The 26429-nt window shown below is 37.0% G+C and overlaps 4 protein-coding genes across 4 annotated transcripts; 3 read left to right on the forward strand and 1 right to left on the reverse strand.

The window, feature by feature from the left end:
* The first annotated feature begins 3141 nt into the window (after positions 1-3141).
* LOC110917168 (L10-interacting MYB domain-containing protein-like) lies at positions 3142-5697 on the forward strand. The gene is made up of 8 exons (XM_022161765.2): positions 3142-3151; positions 3259-3317; positions 3874-3990; positions 4084-4347; positions 4535-4546; positions 4639-4642; positions 4734-5050; positions 5128-5697. The coding sequence occupies exons 1-8, from the start codon at positions 3142-3144 to the stop codon at positions 5665-5667; spliced, it is 1323 nt and encodes a 440-aa protein (XP_022017457.2). The 3' UTR covers positions 5668-5697.
* A 559-nt stretch (positions 5698-6256) lies between these two features.
* On the forward strand, positions 6257-7119 carry LOC110919999. Its single transcript, XM_022164245.1, has 2 exons — positions 6257-6584; positions 6656-7119. Exons 1-2 carry the CDS (start codon positions 6257-6259, stop codon positions 7117-7119), a joined length of 792 nt encoding a protein of 263 aa, XP_022019937.1.
* Positions 7120-8858: 1739 nt separating this feature from the next.
* Positions 8859-9341, forward strand: LOC110919998 (cysteine-rich receptor-like protein kinase 10). Its single transcript, XM_022164244.1, has one exon. The coding sequence runs from the start codon at positions 8859-8861 to the stop codon at positions 9339-9341; it is 483 nt and encodes a 160-aa protein (XP_022019936.1).
* A 717-nt stretch (positions 9342-10058) lies between these two features.
* On the reverse strand, positions 10059-10901 carry LOC118487937. Its single transcript, XM_035984827.1, has 2 exons — positions 10555-10901; positions 10059-10137 (listed from the first exon to the last, which is right to left on the reverse strand). The coding sequence occupies exons 1-2, from the start codon at positions 10856-10858 to the stop codon at positions 10109-10111; spliced, it is 333 nt and encodes a 110-aa protein (XP_035840720.1). The 5' UTR covers positions 10859-10901; the 3' UTR covers positions 10059-10108.
* Between the last annotated feature and the right edge of the window lie 15528 nt (positions 10902-26429).

Consider the following 26429-nt stretch of genomic DNA (forward strand, 5'->3'; position numbering starts at 1 on the left):
GATACCAAACCTTATACCTACTGATGTAAAATAGTATTTTTGGATTTTTGGAGATTTTTATTTATTTTTAGGCTGATCATAATCTAGAGTTCTAAGCTTAATTCGGCAGTTGTCGGTTTTACCCTCTTAGGCTATAAAATGAGTTTTACCAAACCTTTTGACACCAAACCTTTTTCTACTGATCTATTATGATAAATAGAATATTTTAAGCCTTCTGGAATAATAAAAATATCAGCTTTCCTTTAAGAACCCTGAAATAGCTCAAGATCGCCATTTTAAGTGTTTTTAAGCGTTTTAAACGCATAGTATGTATTAAAACCATATTAGACATATAAGACTTGATACATACTGATATTTTAAGTAAACTTTTATGTTCCAACAGTAAGTAGAAGTTTTGAAGTCAGATTTCCAGATTTGACCTTTAAACCTTAAGTGAAATTACCAAAATGCCCCTTCGGAGCATAATATGGTTAGAAATGATAAATTTCACATATAGGTTATACCCTACTGATATAACTTAGTAAATTAAGTATTTTTATTGATTACATCAAACCCGAAACTCAGAATTTTATTTAAACTCTTTTATAACCTTTTAAATGACCAAAATGCCCTTACGGGGCATAATTTGAGTATAAATTCATATGGGGCATAATAGAAGATATCTTACTGATGTCACAACATATTTAAGGCATATTAACATATGGAACATGTTCATGACTCTTATGGTTACCCGTTATGCATGTTTCGCGTTCGGATCGGCCTGTGTAACTAGTTTGCATATATTAGCCGAAACGGGTCAAACCAAATCATTTTTGTCTCAAAATCCAGAATGTGATTAAGTTACTCATATTAAACAAGTATTCAAGCTTGTCGGGTCAAAACCACATTCTAAACCGGTCTTCGCTTTATCATGCGTTTGAACCGTATCTTCTTTTTGAAAACTAACCGGTCTAAGTCTAAGCTTAATTAAAGACCCGTTAGGATTCTAATAGGTTATTAAAAACCTTCGTTCCAGATTAGGAGCCCAGTAAAAGATACGTTCACTTGCTGTATTTGATTTATACTTTGCTCAGGTAAATACTCTTAACTTATTTTCCCTATACGGGCTTGGGATACGGTACTATAAAAGTACCACTTGGTCGGGTGTATGTAGTCATTTAAATCGTATTGTGATTGATGTAGTTACATAACCTGTTTGATATGTATTATTTGGTGTATGGCCCTTGGGGGTTAAATGACCATGTCCCGGATATCCTTGCCATCATTCAAAGAAATGGCCACGACCTAAGCACGGGGTGTAGGCGTACACCTGACAGATGCATTATGTAAAAACTGGTATCCCACTATAAGGAATCGACCATGTCCCGGATATCCTTGGCATCATTCAAAGAAATGGCCACGACCTAAGCACGGGGTGTAGGCGTACACCTGACAGATGCATTATGCAACCGGCCCTAATGGACGACAAATGAGTAAAACTGTATACAAGATTATTTTAATTGTCCCAAGTTATAAAAATATTTTTGCCGAAGTGCAATCAAATCAATTTTCAAACAATTTTCAAAATGAGTCAGTTAAGTTGTATTTACTAGTGTAAACTGACGTATTTTCCAAAAAAGGCTAAGTGCAGGTACTAGACGAAATAGGCTGGCTACTCCAGGCATCATTACTCAAGTCTCGCAAGCTTTAGATGCCTTTAAAGTCTGTTGAACAGATTCCTCTTTATTTTGATCCTCCTGTGGATATTACTCAACCATGATGTGATACTTAATATTACACTTTTATTTGGTTGAAATAAAAATCTATCTTTTGCTTCCGCTGTGCATTTAAATATTGTGTTGTTTCACTATGATGATATCAACTACGTCACGATACTCCCCACCGGGCCCACCAGTGACACGTGGAAAATAGGGGTGTGACACGGTGTCAGTACTATCAGGCCCTGATATCAGTATTTTTTTTAATTTTCGAACAATGTAAAACACGTGTCGATATCCTTGACACAAAACATAGGTAGCCAGTGTCATGGGGAGCGGCATCATTATTTGTTTTTATAGTTTTTGTTCGACTGAAACTCTGCCATAACGAGGGGACATTTACTAGTTTATTATACCATAGAATATATGTATAACCTCTTATATTGATAGGGGAGGGCTTAAGTGAAAAGTACTTTTATTGCGAAAACTCGAAAACTAACTAAAAAAGTCTAAAAACATACCATTTTTTTTACAATTTTTTTATTACAAATCGCTATTTTTTTATATATAGAAAAACTTTTTTACAAATGAAAAAAAAATTGTAGTGCACATGTGACATATATAATGTATATGTGCAGTATAAGTTTTTTTTTTTTTGAAAAACGGTTTTTTATATAAAAAAACTAGCGAAAATTTGTAAAAAAATTGGTATGTTTTTAGGTTTTTTAGTTAATTTTCGAGATTTTACTTTAACTAGTAATTTTTAATTGAACCTCCCCCTATATTAGGTTAGAGGGTATGGTGATTGTCCTCTAAGGGAGGATGATCCGCCACGTAGGCGCCACGTCATAGTCCTCCCAAGGATGGTCACTAGAGGGTATGGGAGGATGATCCTACCCCACCCTTTTTTTATTTATTTTTTTTAATTTCTATGCCCTATGTACAAGTATTGAAGCCTAATGTACAAGTCACTAACAGAAACAAACAAAGGGGGCCCACCATTGGAGGATCGTCGTGAATGTCTGTTCTTCGACGTTGAAGACGGGGACGGGATGAAGACCGGGGGAGGGGGGGGATGGGATGACTCCGGCGCCGAACCAAAACGGGCATGAGGACGTCCCCATACCCTGCAACCATAATATCATATTAATATCGTCTTATAAAACACGTCTTGAGAATCACTACTTATGACTTCCTTTGCTAGTCCACAATCAACTTTTAATGCACATCTTCTCGTTGCCAGCCTATTGTTCAATGAGATTGAATATTCCAAGGTTACACCAATGCAAATGTCAATCAAACGGATACTCTTAGTCAAATGCAAACGTCATTCAACTTTTATGAATGATCAAAGAATGATATTAGACTTTCTCTGATGTATTTATTAAGGGATGCCTTTATAAGCCTATAAAGATCCTTATCATTAGAGTGTATCTGTCCTAACATGTTCTTAGGTTAGATACCATTGCATAAGGGTATGGGTTTGTCTCGGTTCATGCGATGAGGTGGGCCCAAAGTAAAAAAAGAAATGTTTTATTTAAATATTGTGTGTAATGGATAGGTGATGAGGTGAAAATTAAGAAGGGTAAGGATATTTGTAAGGTTGGAAATGAAGTTGAGGTTTTTAAGCAGAGGTGTCTTCGAGAATTCACGTACCATGTTCGAGCTTGAAAAAATATGCCCTTCCGGACAGTGGCGAAGCTTGAGATTTCCGAACGGGGGTCAAAAACGTATATATTTAATAAAATTATAAAACCGGGGGTTCGAAAACGTATATACCTAAAAGATTCTATATGAAAACTACATGGCGGACACTACTGTAATGTTTTGTTATTATTTAAAAAATAATAATCAAATTAGTATTGGTCTCAGTAAACCTAATGCCAAGTGGACTAAATTCAAAACCATAAAAAATAAAAAATAATAATTAAATTAGTATTGGGCTCGATAAACCTAATGTCAAGTGAGCTAAATTCTAAACCATAAAAAATTATTTGTAAATGGATCGATATTGGAATTGTTATGTGTTTACTATTTAAAAAAATCACATATACATATCGGATTTTTTTTCTAAATCGCGTGCCCCTCGAAATCACCGGCCTTGTGCGGAGGTCCTCCCCGCACACCTTCAAAGCCGACACTGTTTTTAAGGATTTGTAAATATATTATGTGGCAGATGATGTGGCAGCTAAGGGCGTCTAAGGACGCGTTTAGCATTGTAGATAGTCTTAGGGGCTGTTTAGCAAACCCTCTTAATGATTCATTAAGAGGCTGGCCTCTTATTCGGACAGAGGTAGGTTGTTTGGTTGGCAAAATACCAACCTCTTAATGGTATCATTAAGCGCTGTACCATCCAGCCCCTAAAAGATGCTGAAACAAAAAAAAGACCAAGGGACCCTTTTCCTTCTCATTCTTCTCTGCAACAACAACAGCTAGGGTTCACTTTTCCTTCTCATTCTTCGCCGCCCTCCCTCCTCCTCCTCACGGTCGCGCCGCCTCCCTCCTCCTCCTCACGCTCGCCGCCGCCTCCCTCCTCTTCCTCACGGTCGCCGCCGCCTCCATCCCCCCTCCTCCTCACTCTCGGTCGCCGCCTCCATCCCTCCTCCTCCTCACTCTCGGTCGCCGCCTCCTCCTCCTCCATCCCACCCAGGTTCGTTTCTTGCCTTTTTTTTATTAAACTGATTTTTCATTTAATTTACTCATTATTATGATGTAGTTAAGTTTGATTAGGTTTTTTTTATGGATTTGTTTATTTTTCTGAATTTTTTTATTAGTTTTTTCTGATATTTTTTTCAATATTTTACTCATTATTATGTTCATTGATGTTATATATGTAGAATGGTTATGTTGTATGTTGAAAATTCATAGATGTTATATGTAGAATGGTTATGTTCATTGATGTTATATGTAGAATGGTTATGTTCATTGATGTTATATGTAGAATGGTATGATTGTAAATGGTTATGTTGTAAAGATACATGTTTTCTTTGTGTTGTATGTTTGATTGTGGTTATGTTGTATGTTGAAATGGCAAAGAAATGGCAAAAAGGATTAGGATTAATTGGAAGCAAGAAGGTGTTGAAAAAACCTTTGTTGAAGCATGTGTTCATCAAATAACCGTTAATGGACGTGAAGGAAGTAGTCTTAAACAAGCGTCATGGAAAACTGTAGCTGAAAATTTGAAAACACAACATAATTTCATAGTGGAACAACGTCAAATGAAGAATCACTATGATTTTCTAAAAGGAAAATTTGCAGCTTGGTTAAAGCTTAAAAACAAAACCGGGAATGTCTATGATCCAGTTACAAACAGCTTTAACTTGTCAGAAGAAGAGTGGCAAATTGAGATGAAGGTATCTGTTTTATACTAATAATTAGTAGTGGTATATTTCATTAATTTTATAGTATTTTAAAATATTTCTTCACACAGTCTAACAAGTATGTAGAAGCTTTGAGAAGTGCGCCACTTGCTTTCCCCGAGCTTTGTTGTCAATTGTTTGAGGGGTCTACTTCAAATGGGTTTGATAGTTGGGGGCCAAGTTCTACGCTTCCTCATCCTTCTGAGGAAGTGAATGAGCACAATTTGGATGGTATGGATGTCGAATGCACTCAAGTGGATTCCCTAGGTAAAGGTGTTAGTGAGGAGTCAAGTATTCGGTCCCAAAAAAAAGAAAAAGGAGAGAAACGAAAACATAAGGCAACATTAGAGTCACAGCTTATAGAAGTTGGTGAAGATATTAGCAAGTTGGCAAAGATGATGATTGAGAAACACACACTTTCTGATGATATGGATGCATGTTTGGAGAAGTTGGAGACATTGGGTTGGGATGAGTCGGATGCGAAATACGAAACAGCGCTTTTGCTTTTTGGTGAGAGTGCCGATCTTAGGAAACTGTGGGTACGTCTTAAGCCGCAGAATTGTGAGAAATGGGTTAAGAATGCGGGAGCGAAGTATGGATTGTTTAACTAATATTGTGCTTTGATTGTTTTTTTTTTTTTTTTTTTTTTTGGGTTAGATGTTATGTTTTGGATGTTAGGATGTTATGTTTTGGATGTTATATTTTGGATGTTATGTTTTGGATGTTATGTTATGGATGTTATGTTTTGGATGTTATGTTAATGTGAATGTTATGTTAATGTGAATGTTATGTTAATGTGGATGTTATGATAGGTACCTTATGGATCCGGACGATGAGATTATAGTTATCATGATCTTTTGTTGGTATTGGGTTTCATTAGCCTCGAGAATAAATGTTGAAAGGATAAGAGACTTGAATTCGGCATTAACCGGTCATGAATACACGCAAGAATTATTGCATGGTACTTCTACACAATGTCATGAGATGATGCGTCTTTCACGTGATGCATTTATACTATTATGCAATCATTTTAAACAAAAAAATTGGGTGCAAAGTAGTAGGTCAATAAGCTTGGAAGAAAAGTTGGCTATGTTTTTGATGGTCATTGGACATAATGAACGTTTTCGAATGGTTAAACGAAGGTATCAACACTCAACGGAAACAATTCATAGATGTTTTCATGAGGTCCTAAAGGCAATGATGAATTTCGCAAGAGAAGTTATAGTTCCAACATCTTCTAATGTAAGCGCAAATAACTCCGAACAACATAGAAGGCTAAAAGAAATATTTCCTGGAGCAATAGGTGCCTTAGATGGAACTCTTATACATGCGATCGTGCCTGTTGATCAACAGACTCGTTACAGGGGAAGAGGAAAAGGTGAATGCTTTCAAAATGTATTAGCAATTTGTGACTTTGATATGATATTCACATTCGTATGGGCCGGATGGGAGGGCATTGCACATGATTCACGAGTTTTAAAAGAAGTTGCATTCAACCCAAATTCTGGCTTTCCTTTCCCGCCACCAGGTTTTTAACCATTCTTCAATGTTCATTTCATACATTATTTGTTTTTTATGATAGTTTTGATACTGATACAGATAAGTATTACCTTTGTGACGCTGCGTACACCAACACTCGTGGATTTATGACTCCCTACCGTGGTACGAGGTATTGGTTAGCCGATTTTCGACGACAACGTGCGTTAACTAAGGAAGAAAGATTCAATCATGCTCACGCACAACTCAGAAATGTCATTGAACGTGCATATGGTGTTCTAAAGGCGAGATTCCCAATCCTAAAGCAAATGGCTCCCTTTTCTTTTCCAATACAAAGAGACATAGTGATTGCTTGTTTCGCCATCCATAATTTTATAAGGAAATGCAATATTTATGATCAGTTATTTATGGACTATGATGAGAACACGATGTTTCATGAAATGCAAAGTGGGGAAAATGATGGCCTGTTAGTTCAAGACATAGAGTGGGGTTCACAAGGTATTGACTATATGACTTCTTTACGTAACCATATTGCTAATCAGTTGCTTCCAAATGATTCAAATTAAAATTGTATGCAGAGTTGTGTTATTTGTATTTGGATTTCGTATGTTGTGTTAGTTTGTATTTGGATTTTCGTATGTTTCCATGGAATTTAAAGGATTGATGTGTAATTTGGATTTTCTATGGCGTTTTGTATTTTTCTTTTACAATTTTTCATCAATCTGTACACTATTCAGAACTCTTGCCAAACAGATACATTTCATTCAGCACATAATAGTTCAGAGGGGTAATATAGTCATTCTGCACAGTCATTCAGAGATACAACCAAACAGCTCTTACTGGTTCAGCACTTACTGGTTCAGAGCCTCTTACCCATTCAGACCTCTTACTGGTTCAGCACTTACTGGTTCAGCACTTGCCAAACAGCCCCTTAGAGTTAATAAAACAAACTTGTTGAAGTGAATTTAAAAGAGAAAATAAATTCACTTTTAAAATTAATAGTAAAATATTATATATCATAATATTATAATCTGTTTGGTATAAAATAATGGAATGAACCAGGGAATGAAATGAATTATTATTGTTTAGTAGGCAAGAAAACATGAAGAAATGAAATCGACGGTAAATGGTGGTGGTCGGTGGCAATGATTGTGGGTGGTTGGTTATAGGTGGCAGCGGCGGTGGATGGTGACGGCGGTGATGGTGGCTGTGACGGGTGGGCGGCGGTGGGATGCGAGTGGTGACGGTGATGGCGTCGGTGGTGTGTGGTGGCGGTGGTGGGTTGGTGGAAGGTGGCGGTGGTGGGTTGGTGGTGACAACGGTGGCGGTTGGTGGCGGCGGTGGATGGCAATGGTGGCGGCGGTGGTAGGTTTGTGGTGTTGTTAACGAATGGTGCAAGAGGGGATAGAATGAAAAAAAACCATGGGAAGCAGATGAAATGATTTTGAGGGAATAAAATGCGTTATGTAATGGGTGATTTCATTCTATTGACCCAAATCAACTAGATGAAATGATTTTGTAATGATCTATTCCATTTAGTGTCTCATTTATTCATGCGTGCAAAACTCTACCTTAAATGGGTTAACAAGTCAAACTCCGGTTATTTTGTAGAGTGAACCACGCCTTTTTGCTTTTTCCATTCACCGATTTTTCTCATTTATCACGGTATTAGCTATCAGCTCACCATATCTTACCAAGTCCGTAAAGGATCTAAATATATTCCCTTTATATCAGATGTCTTTCTAACCACATACCTTTAATTATTGATCAGTTGTAGCCGATTACCAAGACTTTTATTTTGTCATCATATTCCACTCTTTAAATGTCAGAACATCTCCTTCCTCGTCCGACACGACAAAACTGTGAGATTAAATATATTATTAATATAATATTTAATCTTTTAGCCATTATAATCATTTATATTATATAAATCAAAATATATTAATAAACTATTAATAATTAGTTGGTAATTGTTGATGGACCATATTACCCTTATTAACTAATTAGGTTTCCTCTTGGGTGTATATATAAGGAGATCATTAGAGAGTTTAAGAGTTAGACAATTACACAATTCACACAACCCCCATAACATCTATTTATGTCTCTCTCTCCTAACCGATTCTTCCCTTGTTCGGGTTCATCACCATCATAATCTTACACCCTAAGGAGGAACCAGATCATCCTGACAAGTATGTCGAACTCAATGGCTGCATCTCTGACTGGATTCTCTGCTGGCCTGTCTGCTGTAACAGGTATGTAATTCATGTTTTCCATAATGTTTAAACAGAACTGATTCAACAAAAACATGTTCATACTCTTCAGAAAACATCTCTTCTCCTTCTCTCTTATTATCATATGCTTAACCAACACCACCACCTTAGCTCAGCCACCACCTTTCTTCCACCACATATGTGAGAACAAAGCTAACTACACCATAAACAGTACGTACCAAAGAAACCTCGACACCGCCCTCTTGGCCCTCCCCACCACCAACTCCGGCTTCGGCTACTACAACTTCACTATCGGCCAACTCAGCGACAGAGTCATCTCCTTCGCTCTTTGTCGTGGTGATATCAAACCCGATGCATGCACAAAGTGTTTGAATGACTCCATCATTAAGTTAATAGAACTCTGCCCCAACCAAACAGAAGCTATAGCATATTACGAGTCATGCTTTTTGAAATACTCCAACGAGACTGGAAATACAAATACTGTGATTTTGGCGAGCCCCGTAAGTGTGGGTAATGTTGATCAGTTCAATAGGGCTGTTAGAGAGTTGATGGATTAGTTGAGAGGTGAGGCGGCTGCTGGCGGCCCTTTACTGAAGTTTGCGACCGGGAACATAACACACTACTAGAAAAATTAAAATTTCTGACACCATTTTCCGTAGGAAATGCGTCACAACTCGCGATTTTCTACGAATTTGTGACAAAATGCGTATGTAGGAAAACCACTCGTAGGAAACTGGTTTCTTACACATTTTCTACGCATTTTCCTACCCATTTTTGACAGAAAAGGGTCGTCACAAATTGCTACACATTTTCTACGCATTTTCCTACCCATTTAACGAAAGTTAATTTTTAATTTTTGCTACACAATTGTCACGAAATTTAATTTTTATATTTTTCATAGTTTATGACAAATTTCCTACTACCTGTTTACTACGCATTTTTGACGAATTTGTAATAAATAAAATAAAAAATAAAGGTTTTTAGCAATGGATTTTGTGTCACAAACCCGTCAGTAAAAATATGCTTTGTTTAAAGAAAATGTTTTTTCTAGTTTTATTCTATACAAAAGCAAATAAAACTAAAAACTATACAAATTCAATAACATTAATCATAAATTTATACAAATCTTCAAACAAAAAATATATACAATCTACAAATATAAAGAAAATAAAATTCCATATTCATCGGAAGCTTGTTTTGTCATCATCTTCTCTCTAAATTTATGTGATGCCTTCACTATCTCAGCGTATGTGAACCTTTAAAATACAGTAGCAATTGCCAGGTTGGTTTGGGTTGTTGCCACCACTGAGTCTGAACCAAGCCACTACCAATACTGTCTTCTTTGACCAACGGCTGACATTTGAAAACAACAAAAATGAAAAATCATTTATTTGACCATACAAAGAAATCTAACATGCAGAAGCCAAGAGCTGACAAAATATAATATGAAACAAAAGTCCTACGAAAAAGTCAAAGCATGGTTAATGTCATGATAATTGCTACTTATTTTATAATTTATGTAATTCAATAAATAGAAAGAATTAAATAAATGGACAAATGGTCAACGAGATGACTTGTTTTACAGTGAAGGATAAAATGAATGATTTGATACAAGGTTTATATCAATAACAGCAGATCTTCAGCATCATCGACAACAATTCGCCATCATCCTAACAATCAGCAATTTATAATCATCATCAATCCTCACAAGCAACAATTTATAATCATCATCATCGACAACAATAATGGGGAAGAGAGGTGGGGGCTTACCCGTGTTTGTCGGGAAAAACGTTGAAGGAACGGTTCCACCGCCGCCGCTCCACCTATGTCGCCCCGCCGCAAACGGCGGCGCTGCTGTCTCTCGCCATCTATGTCTCGTCTCTCTCTCTCTCCTTCGTCTCTCTCCTCTCTCGCCATCTAATATGTGTTTTCGCCGCCGTACGCCACCACCAGATGGTGGTGGCCGGCTGTTTCCGTTGTCGGAGTTGTAGGAAGTCACTAGGGGAGCGAGGGTGTGCGAGTGTTGCAGTACACAAGAGAGAAAGGGGTGTTTACCGGTGAACGGGACCGACATGCCGGCCGACAGTCGACCGATGTGGTTGCCGGCAAGGAGATCGAGAGGGAGAGGGAGGGGGTAGGTTTGTGAAGTTGAAGGTGATCCATGTGAAGTTGAAGTAACTTAAGTGGTGATCCCTACATTCTAACCGTTAGATTGATTATTAGGTGAACAATGGACCATAGGACGGTGATCCATGTGAAGTTGAAGTAAAGCTTTTGATTGGCTCAATTATGTGTAAACCTTTTTGTTTTCTTTTTTTTTTTTCATTTTGTAATCTTTTATTGTTAGTTTTTCTAAAATGTTTTGTATTCACTTTACTATAAAAAGTTTTTTTTTCTAAAAGTTGTTTTATTTTTTTTAGGAAAGTGTTTTTTTGGTAGAAATTCCAACACAAGTATTGCTATCCTAAGGAACTGACCGATACCACCCGAACAATATCGGTACCAGTAACAATATTAAATTATATGGTTTCAGTTTCAATTTCATACCGTACCAAACCTAACCGATACCGGCCAAACAATATCGTACTCGAGGTACATGTATTCATTTTTATGATTTCCAATTTCGATAACTTATTTTCATTTCTTGTTAAACCCAGCCTTGTCATGGTGTTTGCCATTTATTTTATGCATGCACAACAGGTACTCGGGTAGCTTACAATTACCAAATCATGGTTATGCATTTTATACAAATTATACAAATTTATGGTTTTCCCTTTTAGCAGTGAGTTAGATGAGGCGTTTGAATTTTGTGCTTGAATATAAATTTAGGGATTTAGTATTGTTAAAACTTGAAGGTTAAGGTTAATGAAACTATTATCGAAAAGAAAGCCATTAACTTTTGAGTGTTTACTAATGTTTATATATATTTATTTTTGATTTGATTTTGTACTTTATGATGTTCCGGACTCGACCATACATAAAATAATTTGAATCCTTTTTCTTTCAAAATAAAACCATTCATAAAAAGATTAAGGATTTTTATAAGGATGAAATTTGAAAATTTTTAAACTTATTATTAATATGGTGGATAGTAATGATTGAAAGAGCATTAAGAGATGTATGGTAATAATAAAATATGGTAATAGTAAAACTAGTTAAATATTTAAATATGGTAATAAATTTTCTATCACAAATGCGTAGCAAGTTGCTACACATTTCCTACGCAATAAATTTTCCATCACAAATGCGTAGCAAGTTGTTACACATTTCCTACGCAATAAATTTTCCATCACAAATGCATAGCAAGTTGCTACACATTTCCTACGCAATATGGTAATAAATTTTCCATCACAAATGCGTAGCAAGTTGCTACACATTTCCTACACAATAAATTTTCCATCACAAATGCGTAACAAGTTGCTACACATTTCCTACGCAATGATTAACAATAATGCTGATTAAACATTAAAATAAAATCGAAGTATAATAATAAATAATTCGTCATAAATGCGTAGCAAGTTGCTACGCATTTCTGACGCAACAATTAATATTTAAATGAATTTAACATATAAATCTAATTCCAACAAATAAATAATGGTTCCATCGAAAATGCGTAGCAAGTTGCTACGCATATGCGTAGCAAGTTGCTACGCATTTCCGACACAATACTTAGAATTAGTATATTTGTCACTATTGTGTCACCAATTGCCCAAAAAAATCAAGGTCTTTTTTCCGTAGGAAATGCGTAGTAAATGTGTCAGAATTTGCGACGCATTTTTTTGCGTAGGAAATTTCCGTAGCAAAATGACCACTTTTCTAGTAGTGATCACTACTAGAAAAATTAAAATTTCTGACACCATTTTCCGTAGAAAATGCATCACAACTCGCGACTTTCTACGAATTTGTGATATATGGTTTGCCTACAATATTTGGTTTGCCTACAATATTTATGTCTTTGTTTAACTGTAATCATATATTTTTGAGGTCACGCCTCCTCGGAAATAGAATGTCACAAAAGGCAAGGGATGTGTCGTTTGAATTCGCACGGGTGTTGACTTTTACAGACCGTTGTGATAGTTCATGAAAAAAATATTGCACAACATAAAAGGGAGCCCTTCCCTTTCACTTCATCCGTACGAAATATCCAAATTTCACATACAGAGTTTCCGTTCAACATCCTAACATTTACACCAGAGTTGCTACCAATATTGTTGCCATAAAAACAAAATTTTAGTAAACCGAAAACTATCCAAAATTGTAACCGTCGCTTTTTCATCTCCAGCGAGTCATACCGCCATCTCTTCCTCCCCGATGAGTTGTAACCGCCGCCTATTTGTCTCCATCGATAATTACCCTGTTTAGGTTTGGAAAAGCAAAAACCACTACGCAAAACCTTTCAAAAAATCATAAGCGTAGCCTCTACGTCTACGGTGAGTCGTAACCGCTCACCACAAATCTCCTAACTCCATAATATAATATGTACACCAGCGACGGCGACGGCAATTACTTTCTCACGGAAATGTCACCGGTCATATCACACACCAACGATTCCATTGCAGTCACAGAAATGTCACCGGTGAGATCACACACCAACGACTCCGACACAGATTTCGTTTTAAATCGACCCTTCAGGAGTTCTGGTCGTTATGGGTATCCAATCTTCGGTTTTGATATTAGGGAAGGGTTGTCTTGGTTGGAAAGATAAGACACGTACCCGCATGAAGAGCAATGATCTGTGTGTGTGTTTTTATTGGTGGGTTGGTTTTATACTGTATTAGATGTGTAGTGGTAAAATAAAATAATGCCCCCACCATGGGGCATTATTCGACATGTGTCATCCCAGTCAGCATGGGCCATTATTGCAAAAGTGGTGTAGTGGGGCATTATTCCAATAACGCCCATGCAATCATTTCACAATTATTTTTTTTAAACTTTAAATACTTCCTTAAATTAAAAAAAAATACACCTACCAGAAATAAAAAATTAAAATCCGATTAAATTAAAAAAAAACACTAGTTTTCGTCTTCGCTTTCTTCACCCTCGCCAACTTCGTCCTCTGTTTCTTCCTCTCTCTCAGGTGGTACATGCCGAACCGACCATGCGTGGTGTACCAAATCAACCATTAACTGGGAATGGTACGGTTCGTAACGCAACTCTCGCGCATTATTCACTCTTTCTTCCATTGACGCCTGTGGATGGTCCTCTTGAACGGCTTCTAGCATATAATTCTGGCATATCGCCTTTCCTTTGTCTTCCAAAATCATGTTGTGTATGATTATACAAGCGTACATAGCATCTCTCATTTTTTGCTTGCTCCATGCACGACAAGGATTTCTCAAATATTGCCAGCGTTGTTTAAGAACCCCAAAGTATCTCTCAATGTCTTTTCGTGAAGACTCTTGAACCTTTTTAAAGTATGCTCTTTTTTCATCAATAGGATCACTAAACTTCTTCACGAAAATCGAATACCTAGGATAAATTCCGTCGCTCAAATAATATCCATGAGGGTAGTAGTTTCCATTTGCATAAAACGACGCTTTTGGAGCTTTGCCAAAAATCCACTCCTCTAACAACGGAGATTGTTCAAAAACATTCATATCATTGCATGACCCGACCGCGCCAAAGTAAGCCGACCAAACCCAAAGGTCCTGTGAAGCAACCGCCTGAAGAATAATAGTGGGTCCTTTTTGGTCATCCCGTGTGTGTTGGCCTCGCCATGCAGTCGGGCAGTTATCCCAACGCCAATGCATGCAATCTATGCTCCCGATCATACCAGGCAAACCATGCTCCGCATTATGTACCTCGTAGATCTTTTGAAGGTCGTCCCATGTGGGCGTTCTAAGATAACGCGCACCGTACACATCAATAATACCTTTATAAAAAAACATAGACAAACATAAGCTTCAAAAAAAATTGCAAACATACTCGTCGTTTTTTTTTAAAGTAAAGTATAGGAATTGTACCGCGACAAAAATGCTCCAAGCTGTCTCGCGTTGTTTTCTCGGCCATTTTTAGATACTCGTCGTTGATGTCGGTAGTGTTTCCATAAGCAAGGATTCGTAACGCCGACGTACACTTTTCGAAAATGTCGGCGCCTCATCAAAATAATCTTTCATCAAACGATCGTGTGCCGCACGTCGGTCTCGTTCAATATAACCTCTTTTATTTTTTTGAACTTGGGGGGCGATGACAATGCTTCACATATCTCACCGCTAGTTGACAAGCACTCGTAATCGCCTCTTGCTCAACCTCCTCATCGGTGGAACCATCGCCATCCGCAAAATACTCGTTGTAGTAAAAATTTACCATGGATGAAGAACTAGGAGAATCCATCAAGTTTTTTATAAAATGGTTGTGTTTTTTAGAGAGTTTTTGAGATAGTTTTGGTTGAAAATGAATGAGTTTATATATATATATATATATATATATATATATATATATAGGGTAGGGTTCAAGAGTGAACCATATTGTTTTTGTGAACAAAATGAACAAATCTTGTCCATTGATTTAGGAGATCTTGAGATTTATAATAATGACAATTTCCTAATTATTTATGTGTAGAAAATAAATGGAAAGGGTATAAGTGTAAATTATTAACTAGTTCTCTTTCCAATTAAATATTTAATTACATTCTCTCTCTTCATTTCTCTCACCAATTAACTAATTTATTAATTTAAAAATAAACACAATTACTATTCAGCCAACCTATTTTATACACATATGTATATCCATTTTATACACATGCATACATATGTAATTTGAATAATACATATGTGTACTTTGAGTATCCAATACAATTACATATGTGTATAAACCATTTATTAGTTCTGTTTATGTATATTTTATACACAGTTTCTATTCAACCAAACTGTTTTATACACATAAATACACATGTAAATTAAAAAGTACATATATGTAAATATGTCATGAGAAAAGGTATAATCTCTACAAAATAGGAAACATGTAACTGAAATCAAGAATTCAAACAAAATGATTTAAATAGGAAACGTGTAACTGAAATCAAGAATTAAAACAAAATGATTTAAATCTAATTTATGACAAGTAAAGGTAAATTTACAATCCTATCCATTTAATTAAAAAACAAATGGATGGCTGAGATTAGTTCACTCTGTTCACAAACAAGAATTTTGTTCACTCATGATCCTAACCCTATATATATATATATATATATATATATATATAGGGGGAGGTTCATTTGAGAAGAAAAATTAATTGAGAAGAAAAAGAACAAAGGGTACAATTGTAAAATATTAAGTAGTTATTTTTTCATCTCATTTATTACAATCTTTAAGTAATTAATTACTTATAAAGAATATTATTTTCTACACTAATTTTCATTGCCTACACACATAAAAAGTTATGCTACACATTTCGAAAATTATCCTACACATACTTAAATCTATCCTACACAACTCATAATTTATCCTACACACCTAGTAATTTGTCCTACACTCTAAATTATTTTTTTTTATTTTTTGAAAAAATATATATTTTGAAAATAAGTTACAAATTTAATGTAGTTAGCTATTAAAAAGGAAGATTAGAAATTAATGATCTATGTAAGTTTACAAATATACCCTTACATTAAAATTAAATGCAAATATTAAATGAAGTAAAATGAAACATTCTTATTGGTTGAAACTTATTCTTTTTTCTTCTTACAAAAAAATTCTTCTCATTTGAACCTTCCACTACATAGATATATATATATATATATATATATATATATATATATATATATATATATATATATATATATATATATATATATATATATATATATATATATATATATATATATATATATATATATATATGTATATATATATATATATAGGTAAATAGTTCAAAAATAAAAAAAATAAAAAACCCACAACTAGCCGTTGGGGTGTTGTGATTGGTGGGTCAACATGAGCAAAGCGTTTTAAATAAAACGCCAAATCGTTTTTTTTTTTCAAAAAACACGCCAAAAAACGCCTGGCGTAATGGTGGGCCGGCGTTATAAGGCGTTTTTTTTTCATTTTTTTTTTAAAAACCACGCCCCACTACGGGTGGTCTTAAGACATTAAGTTGATTACGGGAAGAGGCACACGGGTGTTTATTGAACAGTGGTGAGTTTTCATTAAAGAGTTGCGGTTGCCAACGATTCGCATATTGGGTTGCGACATATCTTTTAGTGGGTTGGGCATATACTTCAAGTTGCATGTTTATGCGATTTGTTTTTTCATTTAATTTGTGTATTTGTTGGTATTTGGATTACTTTAGTGGTGTCATTTGCTGTACGAGGAAGTGTCAGTGTGGGGGCCTTGCAAAAAGGTGTGTCCTTTATGATTACGTGTTAAACTCCGTACATTTTAGGTTGTACATTTAGGGTGTTGATCGGGTTTATTATTCAGTTTTTGGGAGTTTGGTTTGGGTTACTCCATAACATATTTGTTAATTTTTAAAATTTTTGTTTACATACTACTCTCTTGCTTCCACATTGGTTGAGATCAATAATTGTTTCTTAAATAGTTGTAAAATATTGTTGGCATTTTACAAACAAGTCATAGTCAAGATCTTCTAAATAAAATTTCCATATTCTTAATGTCACACCCCAACCGATGGCGGAATCATCGGGGCGCGGCACTAGGCGAATCAGATTGCTCAAGAGAATCCATAACAACTATATTGCGATAATATTCATTACATTTGTCATCCCATACTAACAAACAATACAATCACATAAGTTACCACAGATTTCTTGTCCTCTCGAACAATTCAAATCCGTCAACTTAGAATTTAGGTGAGTTTCTAGACTTCCTAGCTTGATTTGATGTAGACTTCGACTAATCCTGCAACATATGTTAAAATATTGTCAATACAAAAGTATTGGCGAGTATACAGGTTTGATATGTAATAGTATAATAGATTAAAAGTGCTGCGAATTTCCATATGCATAAACGTAATACACGACATATATACTCACAAAACTGATATTACCAGCTAAGTCCTCGATGCTCGACTCTTCGATGGCATAACTAGACCCCGTCGGGCGCAATAGTACTATACTAGTCTGGGTAGGACGTCACGAGTATAAGTCCTAGCATACATGCAACTAGCATCACGTATATCTATGCAAACAGTTATTCGCAAGTGATAGATTGACAATTGAATCATTCGTTTGATAAGTTTGATTTATAAGGAACGTATGTTACACCCAAAATTCGATAAAAGGGGTCAAGTATACTCACAGTGCGTATTCGGTTGGATTGACGGAATGGTGCCTGAGAATGTCCTGATTTCAGACTAATCACATGAGCATTGGATTACGCGTTAAACGGTATCGATCTACGTGAAATTGGACAAAAAAAATTGAACTGAGCTGGCCCATTCGGATGGACCGCCCGATCGAGTGGGCCGCTCGATCTTTCAAATTCTATGAAGTTTCTTTCTTTTCTACAGCTAATAAAAATCGTTGTTTAAGACGATGCATATGTAGAAAGCCCTTTTTCTAGTATTTACTAGCGAATTTGATCTTTCTTTACTTTTTTCTTTCTATAGTGGAGATAGTCGCACGTAATGACAGATCACGGCCATATTATTAAAAGCTTGTGGTAAGAATGGGTTTCGTTCGAGCGCTCGAAAATAATATTCCAAAGCTTTCGTGTGTTCTCCGTTACTTGTGTGGATAAGTCCTATGTTATAGAGTATATAACTTCGGTCATAGGGATCAATTTCTAGTCGCATAGCTTCATAATAATTCTGTAAAGCTTCCGCATAATTTCCTTCGGATTGAGCTGACATCCGTTACGGTCGTCATTCAATTCAAAGAATCTCCGTTACAGAACCGTACATGAGATTTTCATCTCATACGGCTCCTCTCTTATGTGCATAATGATAAAATGATAAAGAAGATGAAAATCTTCTCATTATGAACTGAGTAGGGCTAGTGTTTTTACAAGAAATCTCTAGCCAACCTTACTGCAAGAGATCTTTTCTTAACATCAAACGTATGGACCAGCCGATCGGCTGGGCCGCTCTGTGACAACCCGTAACTTCGAGGTAAAAACCGTTCCTTTTATAGTGTGCAAACGTGTAATCGAAACCAAATTCACATTATGTTGAATCGACCCGAACCGTTTTGTTATATGTTGGCTATCAAATTATTATATTTAAAAATCCGTTGATTATTAGTTAAAAAAAAATAATAAAAAGAAGTCATGACCTAGTAATCCCCCCCCCACCCCCACTATCGTATACATAAATAAATGGGATATGAAACCTTTAAAAACAATGAATTTGATGGATTATTAAGTGTATAACCAAAAACAACAAAGTGCAGCTCATTTGCTTTCTTAGGTCCAGCCCAACCATAACCCACTTTTCCCTTTCCTTTTTCCTCTTGGTGGCTTCGGCCCACCTCTCCTAAACCGCCAAACCCCTCAGATGATATATACGTACCATGCATCATAATATCACCACAACTCCAAAACACTTAAACCCTAATCTCCTCTTCCTGGTCATCCAAACCGACGGCAACCCCCTCCCCTCCAATTGAAGCAAGATCCTCTCCTGTTCTTGACGTGTTCTTTCGAATCCCGAGTCTCGGTTAGTTAACTCACACCTACTTTGGCCTGAATTGGTATTATAATTAATGGTAATTATGTTTGATAATGATAAAGCGATTACGTGAAACTATATGGATGTATATGTTCGTTTGTTGGTGTGTATATGTATCGTTCCGAATCGATGTTATGCATGAACGTATGAAAATTACATATGATGCTGGATTCGCTTCACTCTTGCCGGTCGACTTCGTTTTAAAACTATGAAAATTTACATGGATCCTAGTAATACATGTACACGTAAATGCGTATATCAATGTTACATATTGTATCCAAACAAAAACGTAGGGAGTAGGTTTGAATGATAGTTTCGGTACGAATTCTGCATAATAATATGAACGCGGATACGGACCGACATGTTTGGTGTAGACACGAGATATGAATATTGATGATATAATGAACCGATATATACATATGCTTCTGTTCATGTTTTAAGTGATAATAAAACTATAAGATGATAGGATCTGTGTGTTTTCATTTGAATGAACAACATGATTGTGCATGTTTAGAGGTAATAGTTTCTCTGTTAGATGTTAGCATAAATGTCATGAGTTTGGAATTAATGTTGGGTTTATAAGAAGATGATGGCTGTGAATTGAATATGCTTTTTGTCCTATATGGTTTGATGTAGTAAGGATGGTATGCAATGTGATGGATTTTAAATTTATATAGGGTGTACTGTATGTTGGTTGCATGACTTCGAACAATATGATGATCTCCAATGAACTGCATGCATGATAATTTTAATGATAGTAAAGCCATGGGTGGGTGCATGATGGGTTGCTAGGATTTTTATAATCAGAAGGTTTTGGGTGTTCACTAGGTAGTAGTGCAGGAACAAATCGAAGGGCAATAAGAGGGTTGCATTGTTTGAACGTTTGCGGGGCTCGCACGTTTCTTTAATTGGGCCAAAGACTGCAAGTGGGCTGGATTGTTTAGTTAATATTGAATTAATCTATTAATGCAATGGGCCGGATGGGATTTTTGGGTGGTAATCGAATGGCATATTAACTGTTGGGGCAATAGCTTTTATAAACATTTTGTTTCATGTTGTTTTATCTCGATTTTTGTGGGGATTATGATTTGGAGTGGGTTGTGAACATATCATATATTGTGCATATTGATAGGGGTTGTGACTTGTGAATGGGATTGTGCAAACATCTAGATAGTGGAAGAGTTAGAATTTAAATAGGTGATAATGTTCATGAAATTTGATCAAGTATGTGTGGTTATATGAAACGTGACCTATGTGCTACTGGAATACGTGATTAATGGTATGTGAATCTGATTAAACGTAATACCTATGATAGGACGAGATTGAATAGAGTATATTGACAAATAAATTATCTGCCGAGCAAACCAAGGTGAGTTCATTGCATTTTCTCAAGCATGCGTCCCGGTGGTTTGGGACAACGGGTAAACATTTGGAAGGGAAACATTGGGTAAACAACTTAATCGGTTTTGGTTATTGCCTGGAGGGCAATGGGGGTAATTAGTTGATAGCGCTATTAGGTGGGAAACCTCACACCGGGCCGTAAGGACGGGCGTGAACTAATTATCTGGGTATGGCTATGGTTGTTAGAGGCACACTCCTCGGATACATATGGGCACTCTCCCTAGGGTATCTAACGAAGGCAACATAGCAATCGGTCGTTAAGGGGTACCCACTCCCCGGATACACATGGGCACATTCCCTGGGGTATCTAGCATGAGCAACATTGTATCGCAGCGTTAAATCGTAATAACATACATATGGTAACATAACTTGTTAACAAAACCTTGAACTCACCAGCGTAGTCTGACACACTTGTTGCATGCTTGTAGGTAATTATTGAAGGAACTTGGGAGCTTGCTGTCTGATGCTGCTGGAGTGGTTGTGGTCATAATAAACAGTTATTTTGATTTGCTTTTGATACATTTACACACTTATACATTTATGCTTCCGCTCAATACTTTGGTTTTGGTTTAACTTTTCAAACGATACATTTCTTTCAATTGGGTATTTCAATACATTATAACTTGTGTTTGATATGGTTGGTGGCTCCTTGTTGGATCGTTGCACCTCCAATAGGGATATGCCCTAGGTGGTTATTTGGGGGTGTGACAGTTTGGTATCAGAGCCACTGGTTATAGAGAACTCGGTTTTAAAACGTTTTCATAAAACCAGACTATAACCGAATTGACCCAAACGATGACCATGACACTCAGCTTCAGACTGCAAGGTTTGTTCCTCGTTAGCTTATGCTTTATATGCCTAGTAAACGTAACTATATTTATAGCATGCACGATACCACATGGTAGGCATCATGACACATTGATAGTGTAACATAACACTTACATCTAGTAAATCCTAATCTTGTTGGTAGTGCTTGTTTTGTGTTGATTGGGGTGGGAGAAACTTCAAACATAAGTTAAGAAGCATCGAGAGGAGCATGCAAACCGCCTTATTATCATGGGTGCACACATAATAATAACGCGTGGTGCATGCAAATCCCAATGAGGCTTAACGAGTGTAAGAGGGGTTCTTCCCTGTTGTGTATTAACATGGTAGTTAATCGTTCTTAATGTGATGAACCTGAACACTTCCCTCGTTTTCGACTCCTAAATTAGTTCATTTCCATATATAGAAACATGTAGTGGAAATAGCAAATGGTAAAACTATTGAAGCGTCTCATGTCCTCATGGGGTGCAAATTAGATCTCTTGGGTCAAGTATTCGACATTGACCTACTCCCTGTCACTCTCGGAAGCTTCGACGTAGTTGTAGGAATGGATTGGTTATCCAAACATCAGGCAGAAATTCTCTGCAAGGAGAAAGTCGTCTGTATTCCCCTTGCTAGTGGTGAATCTTTATCTGTTCAGGGTCATCGTAGCGGTGCTACAGTTGGTATTATCTCAGCCATGAAGGCTCTAAGTTGTCTACGTAAGGGCTATCCTTCCCTCTTGGCCCTTATTACTGACTCTCAGACTGACGAAAGGAAACTCGAAGACCTTCCGGTTGTTCGAGAGTTTCCTGATGTCTTTCCTGAAGAGCTCCCTGGTTTACCTCCACATCGTTAGGTAGAATTCCAGAATTGACCTTATGCCATTCCTGATTTCCTTCTGGGATACAGCAATCCCTTGGATTCGCTGGATACTATCACAGATTCATCACGGGATTTTCGAAGATTGCGTAGCCTTAACCTCGTTAGCACTGCTGGGAGCGGTGAACTCTTGGGAACCAAATTAGGAGGACGTCTTCTCAGCTTTCTCAGCTTAGGGAAGTGGGGTAGGCGAAGCACATGGGCCTCGATATCCTATTCACCTGAGTTTTTATAGGACGCATTGAAACCTGAAAACCAAATGTGGGTGACCGGGCCTGAAGGCCCAGATAGCCACGCATGGGAACGAAGTTTGACATATGGGAAAGTCAAGGTAGGATTTTAGCAACCAGAAACACATATATGGAAATGAGAACCTAGTCACAGATCCAGGATTTGTACTTGAACCCCTTGGGAAGCTGTTAAGCTTAAGAAATAGTGGAAATTTGTGGTGGGAGAACGCAAAGATCAGGTGAAGCTCTGTTATCCCCGATTGTTCAACGGTGGGACCAACTTTCGATATCCTTGGCGAATTTCGGGACGAAATTCCCTTTCAAGTTGGGGATGATGTGGCACCCAACTGACCTAGCAATCCTGTTTTTACAATTTGGTTTACGTAGTGCCTGTGCAGTACTTGAATGTTTAGTGATTGCTTGTAATGCTTGATTTTTATTTGTGATTATTATTTGCGTAGTATTACATATAGTTTAATTAGAGTTTTCATCACTTCATTCCTCTGTGCTTACTTGCCAATTTCGGGACGAAATTTCTTTCAATTTGGGGATGATGTGACAACCCGTAACTTCGAGGTAAAAACCGTTCCTTTTATAGTGTGCAAACGTGTAATCGAAACCAAATTCACATTATGTTGAATCGACCCGAACCGTTTTGTTATATGTTGGCTATCAAATTATTATATTTAAAAATCCGTTGATTATTAGTTAAAAAAAATAATAAAAAGAAGTCATGACCTAGTAATTCCCCCCCCCCACCCCCACTATCGTATACATAAATAAATGGGATATGAAACCTTTAAAAACAATGAATTTGATGGATTATTAAGTGTATAACCAAAAACAACAAAGTGCAGCTCATTTGCTTTCTTAGGTCCAGCCCAACCATAACCCACTTTTCCCTTTCCTTTTTCCTCTTGGTGGCTTCGGCCCACCTCTCCTAAACCGCCAAACCCCTCAGATGATATATACGTACCATGCATCATAATATCACCACAACTCCAAAACACTTAAACCCTAATCTCCTCTTCCTGGTCATCCAAACCGACAACAACCCCCTCCCCTCCAATTGAAGCAAGATCCTCTCCTGTTCTTGACGTGTTCTTTCGAATCCCGAGTCTCGGTTAGTTAACTCACACCTACTTTGGCCTGAATTGGTATTATAATTAATGGTAATTATGTTTGATAATGATAAAGCGATTACGTGAAACTATATGGATGTATATGTTCGTTTGTTGGTGTGTATATGTATCGTTCCGAATCGATGTTATGCATGAACGTATGAAAATTACATATGATGCTGGATTCGCTTCACTCTTGCCGGTCGACTTCGTTTTAAAACTATGAAAATTTACATGGATCCTAGTAATACATGTACACGTAACTGCGTATATCAATGTTACATATTGTATCCAAACAAAAACGTAGGGAGTAGGTTTGAATGATAGTTTCGGTACGAATTCTGCATAATAATATGAACGCGGATACGGACCGACATGTTTGGTGTAGACACGAGATATGAATATTGATGATATAATGAACCGATATATACATATGCTTCTGTTCATGTTTTAAGTGATAATAAAACTATAAGATGATAGGATCTGTGTGTTTTCATTTGAATGAACAACATGATTGTGCATGTTTAGAGGTAATAGTTTCTCTGTTAGATGTTAGCATAAATGTCATGAGTTTGGAATTAATGTTGGGTTTATAAGAAGATGATGGCTGTGAATTGAATATGCTTTTTGTCCTATATGGTTTGATGTAGTAAGGATGGTATGCAATGTGATGGATTTTAAATTTATATAGGGTGTACTGTATGTTGGTTGCATGACTTCGAACAATATGATGATCTCCAATGAACTGCATGCATGATAATTTTAATGATAGTAAAGCCATGGGTGGGTGCATGATGGGTTGCTAGGATTTTTATAATCAGAAGGTTTTGGGTGTTCACTAGGTAGTAGTGCAGGAACAAATCGAAGGGCAATAAGAGGGTTGCATTGTTTGAACGTTTGTGGGGCTCGCACGTTTCTTTAATTGGGCCAAAGACTGCAAGTGGGCTGGATTGTTTAGTTAATATTGAATTAATCTATTAATGCAATGGGCCGGATGGGATTTTTGGGTGGTAATCGAATGGCATATTAACTGTTGGGGCAATAGCTTTTATAAACATTTTGTTTCATGTTGTTTTATCTCGATTTTTGTGGGGATTATGATTTGGAGTGGGTTGTGAACATATCATATATTGTGCATATTGATAGGGGTTGTGACTTGTGAATGGGATTGTGCAAACATCTAGATAGTGGAAGAGTTAGAATTTAAATAGGTGATAATGTTCATGAAATTTGATCAAGTATGTGTGGTTATATGAAACGTGACCTATGTGCTACTGGAATACGTGATTAATGGTATGTGAATCTGATTAAACGTAATACCTATGATAGGACGAGATTGAATAGAGTATATTGACAAATAAATTATCTGCCGAGCAAACCAAGGTGAGTTCATTGCATTTTCTCAAGCATGCGTCCCGGTGGTTTGGGACAACGGGTAAACATTTGGAAGGGAAACATTGGGTAAACAACTTAATCGGTTTTGGTTATTGCCTGGAGGGCAATGGGGGTAATTAGTTGATAGCGCTATTAGGTGGGAAACCTCACACCGGGCCGTAAGGACGGGCGTGAACTAATTATCTGGGTATGGCTATGGTTGTTAGAGGCACACTCCTCGGATACATATGGGCACTCTCCCTAGGGTATCTAACGAAGGCAACATAGCAATCGGTCGTTAAGGGGTACCCACTCCCCGGATACACATGGGCACATTCCCTGGGGTATCTAGCATGAGCAACATTGTATCGCAGCGTTAAATCGTAATAACATACATATGGTAACATAACTTGTTAACAAAACCTTGAACTCACCAGCGTAGTCTGACACACTTGTTGCATGCTTGTAGGTAATTATTGAAGGAACTTGGGAGCTTGCTGTCTGATGCTGCTGGAGTGGTTGTGGTCATAATAAACAGTTATTTTGATTTGCTTTTGATACATTTACACACTTATACATTTATGCTTCCGCTCAATACTTTGGTTTTGGTTTAACTTTTCAAACGATACATTTCTTTCAATTGGGTATTTCAATACATTATAACTTGTGTTTGATATGGTTGGTGGCTCCTTGTTGGATCGTTGCACCTCCAATAGGGATATGCCCTAGGTGGTTATTTGGGGGTGTGACACGCTCGATCGACTGGGCCGCTCGATCGGCCAGCCTGTCCAGCTGTTTTTGATGATTTTCGAGTGTTTTCGGTGTTTTTGGTCGAGACGTTGTGGTGACGTGTTGAACAACTGAAATCCCATCAATTCCGACCTGTTCTAATGGCCGGGAATCACCCCGTTTCATCAGAACTGGCCGTTCTTGATGGTTTTTCCGTGTTTAACCCGAAATTGGTCGTCTCTTCGGTAGGAATCAGATCCTTAACCAACACGACACTAAGAATGAGTAGAAGGTCGGTCTAAGCTCTGTTTCTACCGTTTTTATGTATAGATCTGGTGTGAAACTTTGATCATCCTTATGGAGTTCCTTAGATTTGAGTTGTTCTTGGTGGAATGAGGCCAACACTTGAAGTTCATAAGAACCTTGTGATGAAATCAATCTGAACATCTCAAATCCATGGCTTCTTGATTAGAAAACATTG

Source organism: Helianthus annuus, chromosome 16, assembly GCF_002127325.2.
Source record: "Helianthus annuus cultivar XRQ/B chromosome 16, HanXRQr2.0-SUNRISE, whole genome shotgun sequence".
Taxonomy (NCBI): Eukaryota; Viridiplantae; Streptophyta; class Magnoliopsida; order Asterales; family Asteraceae; genus Helianthus; species Helianthus annuus.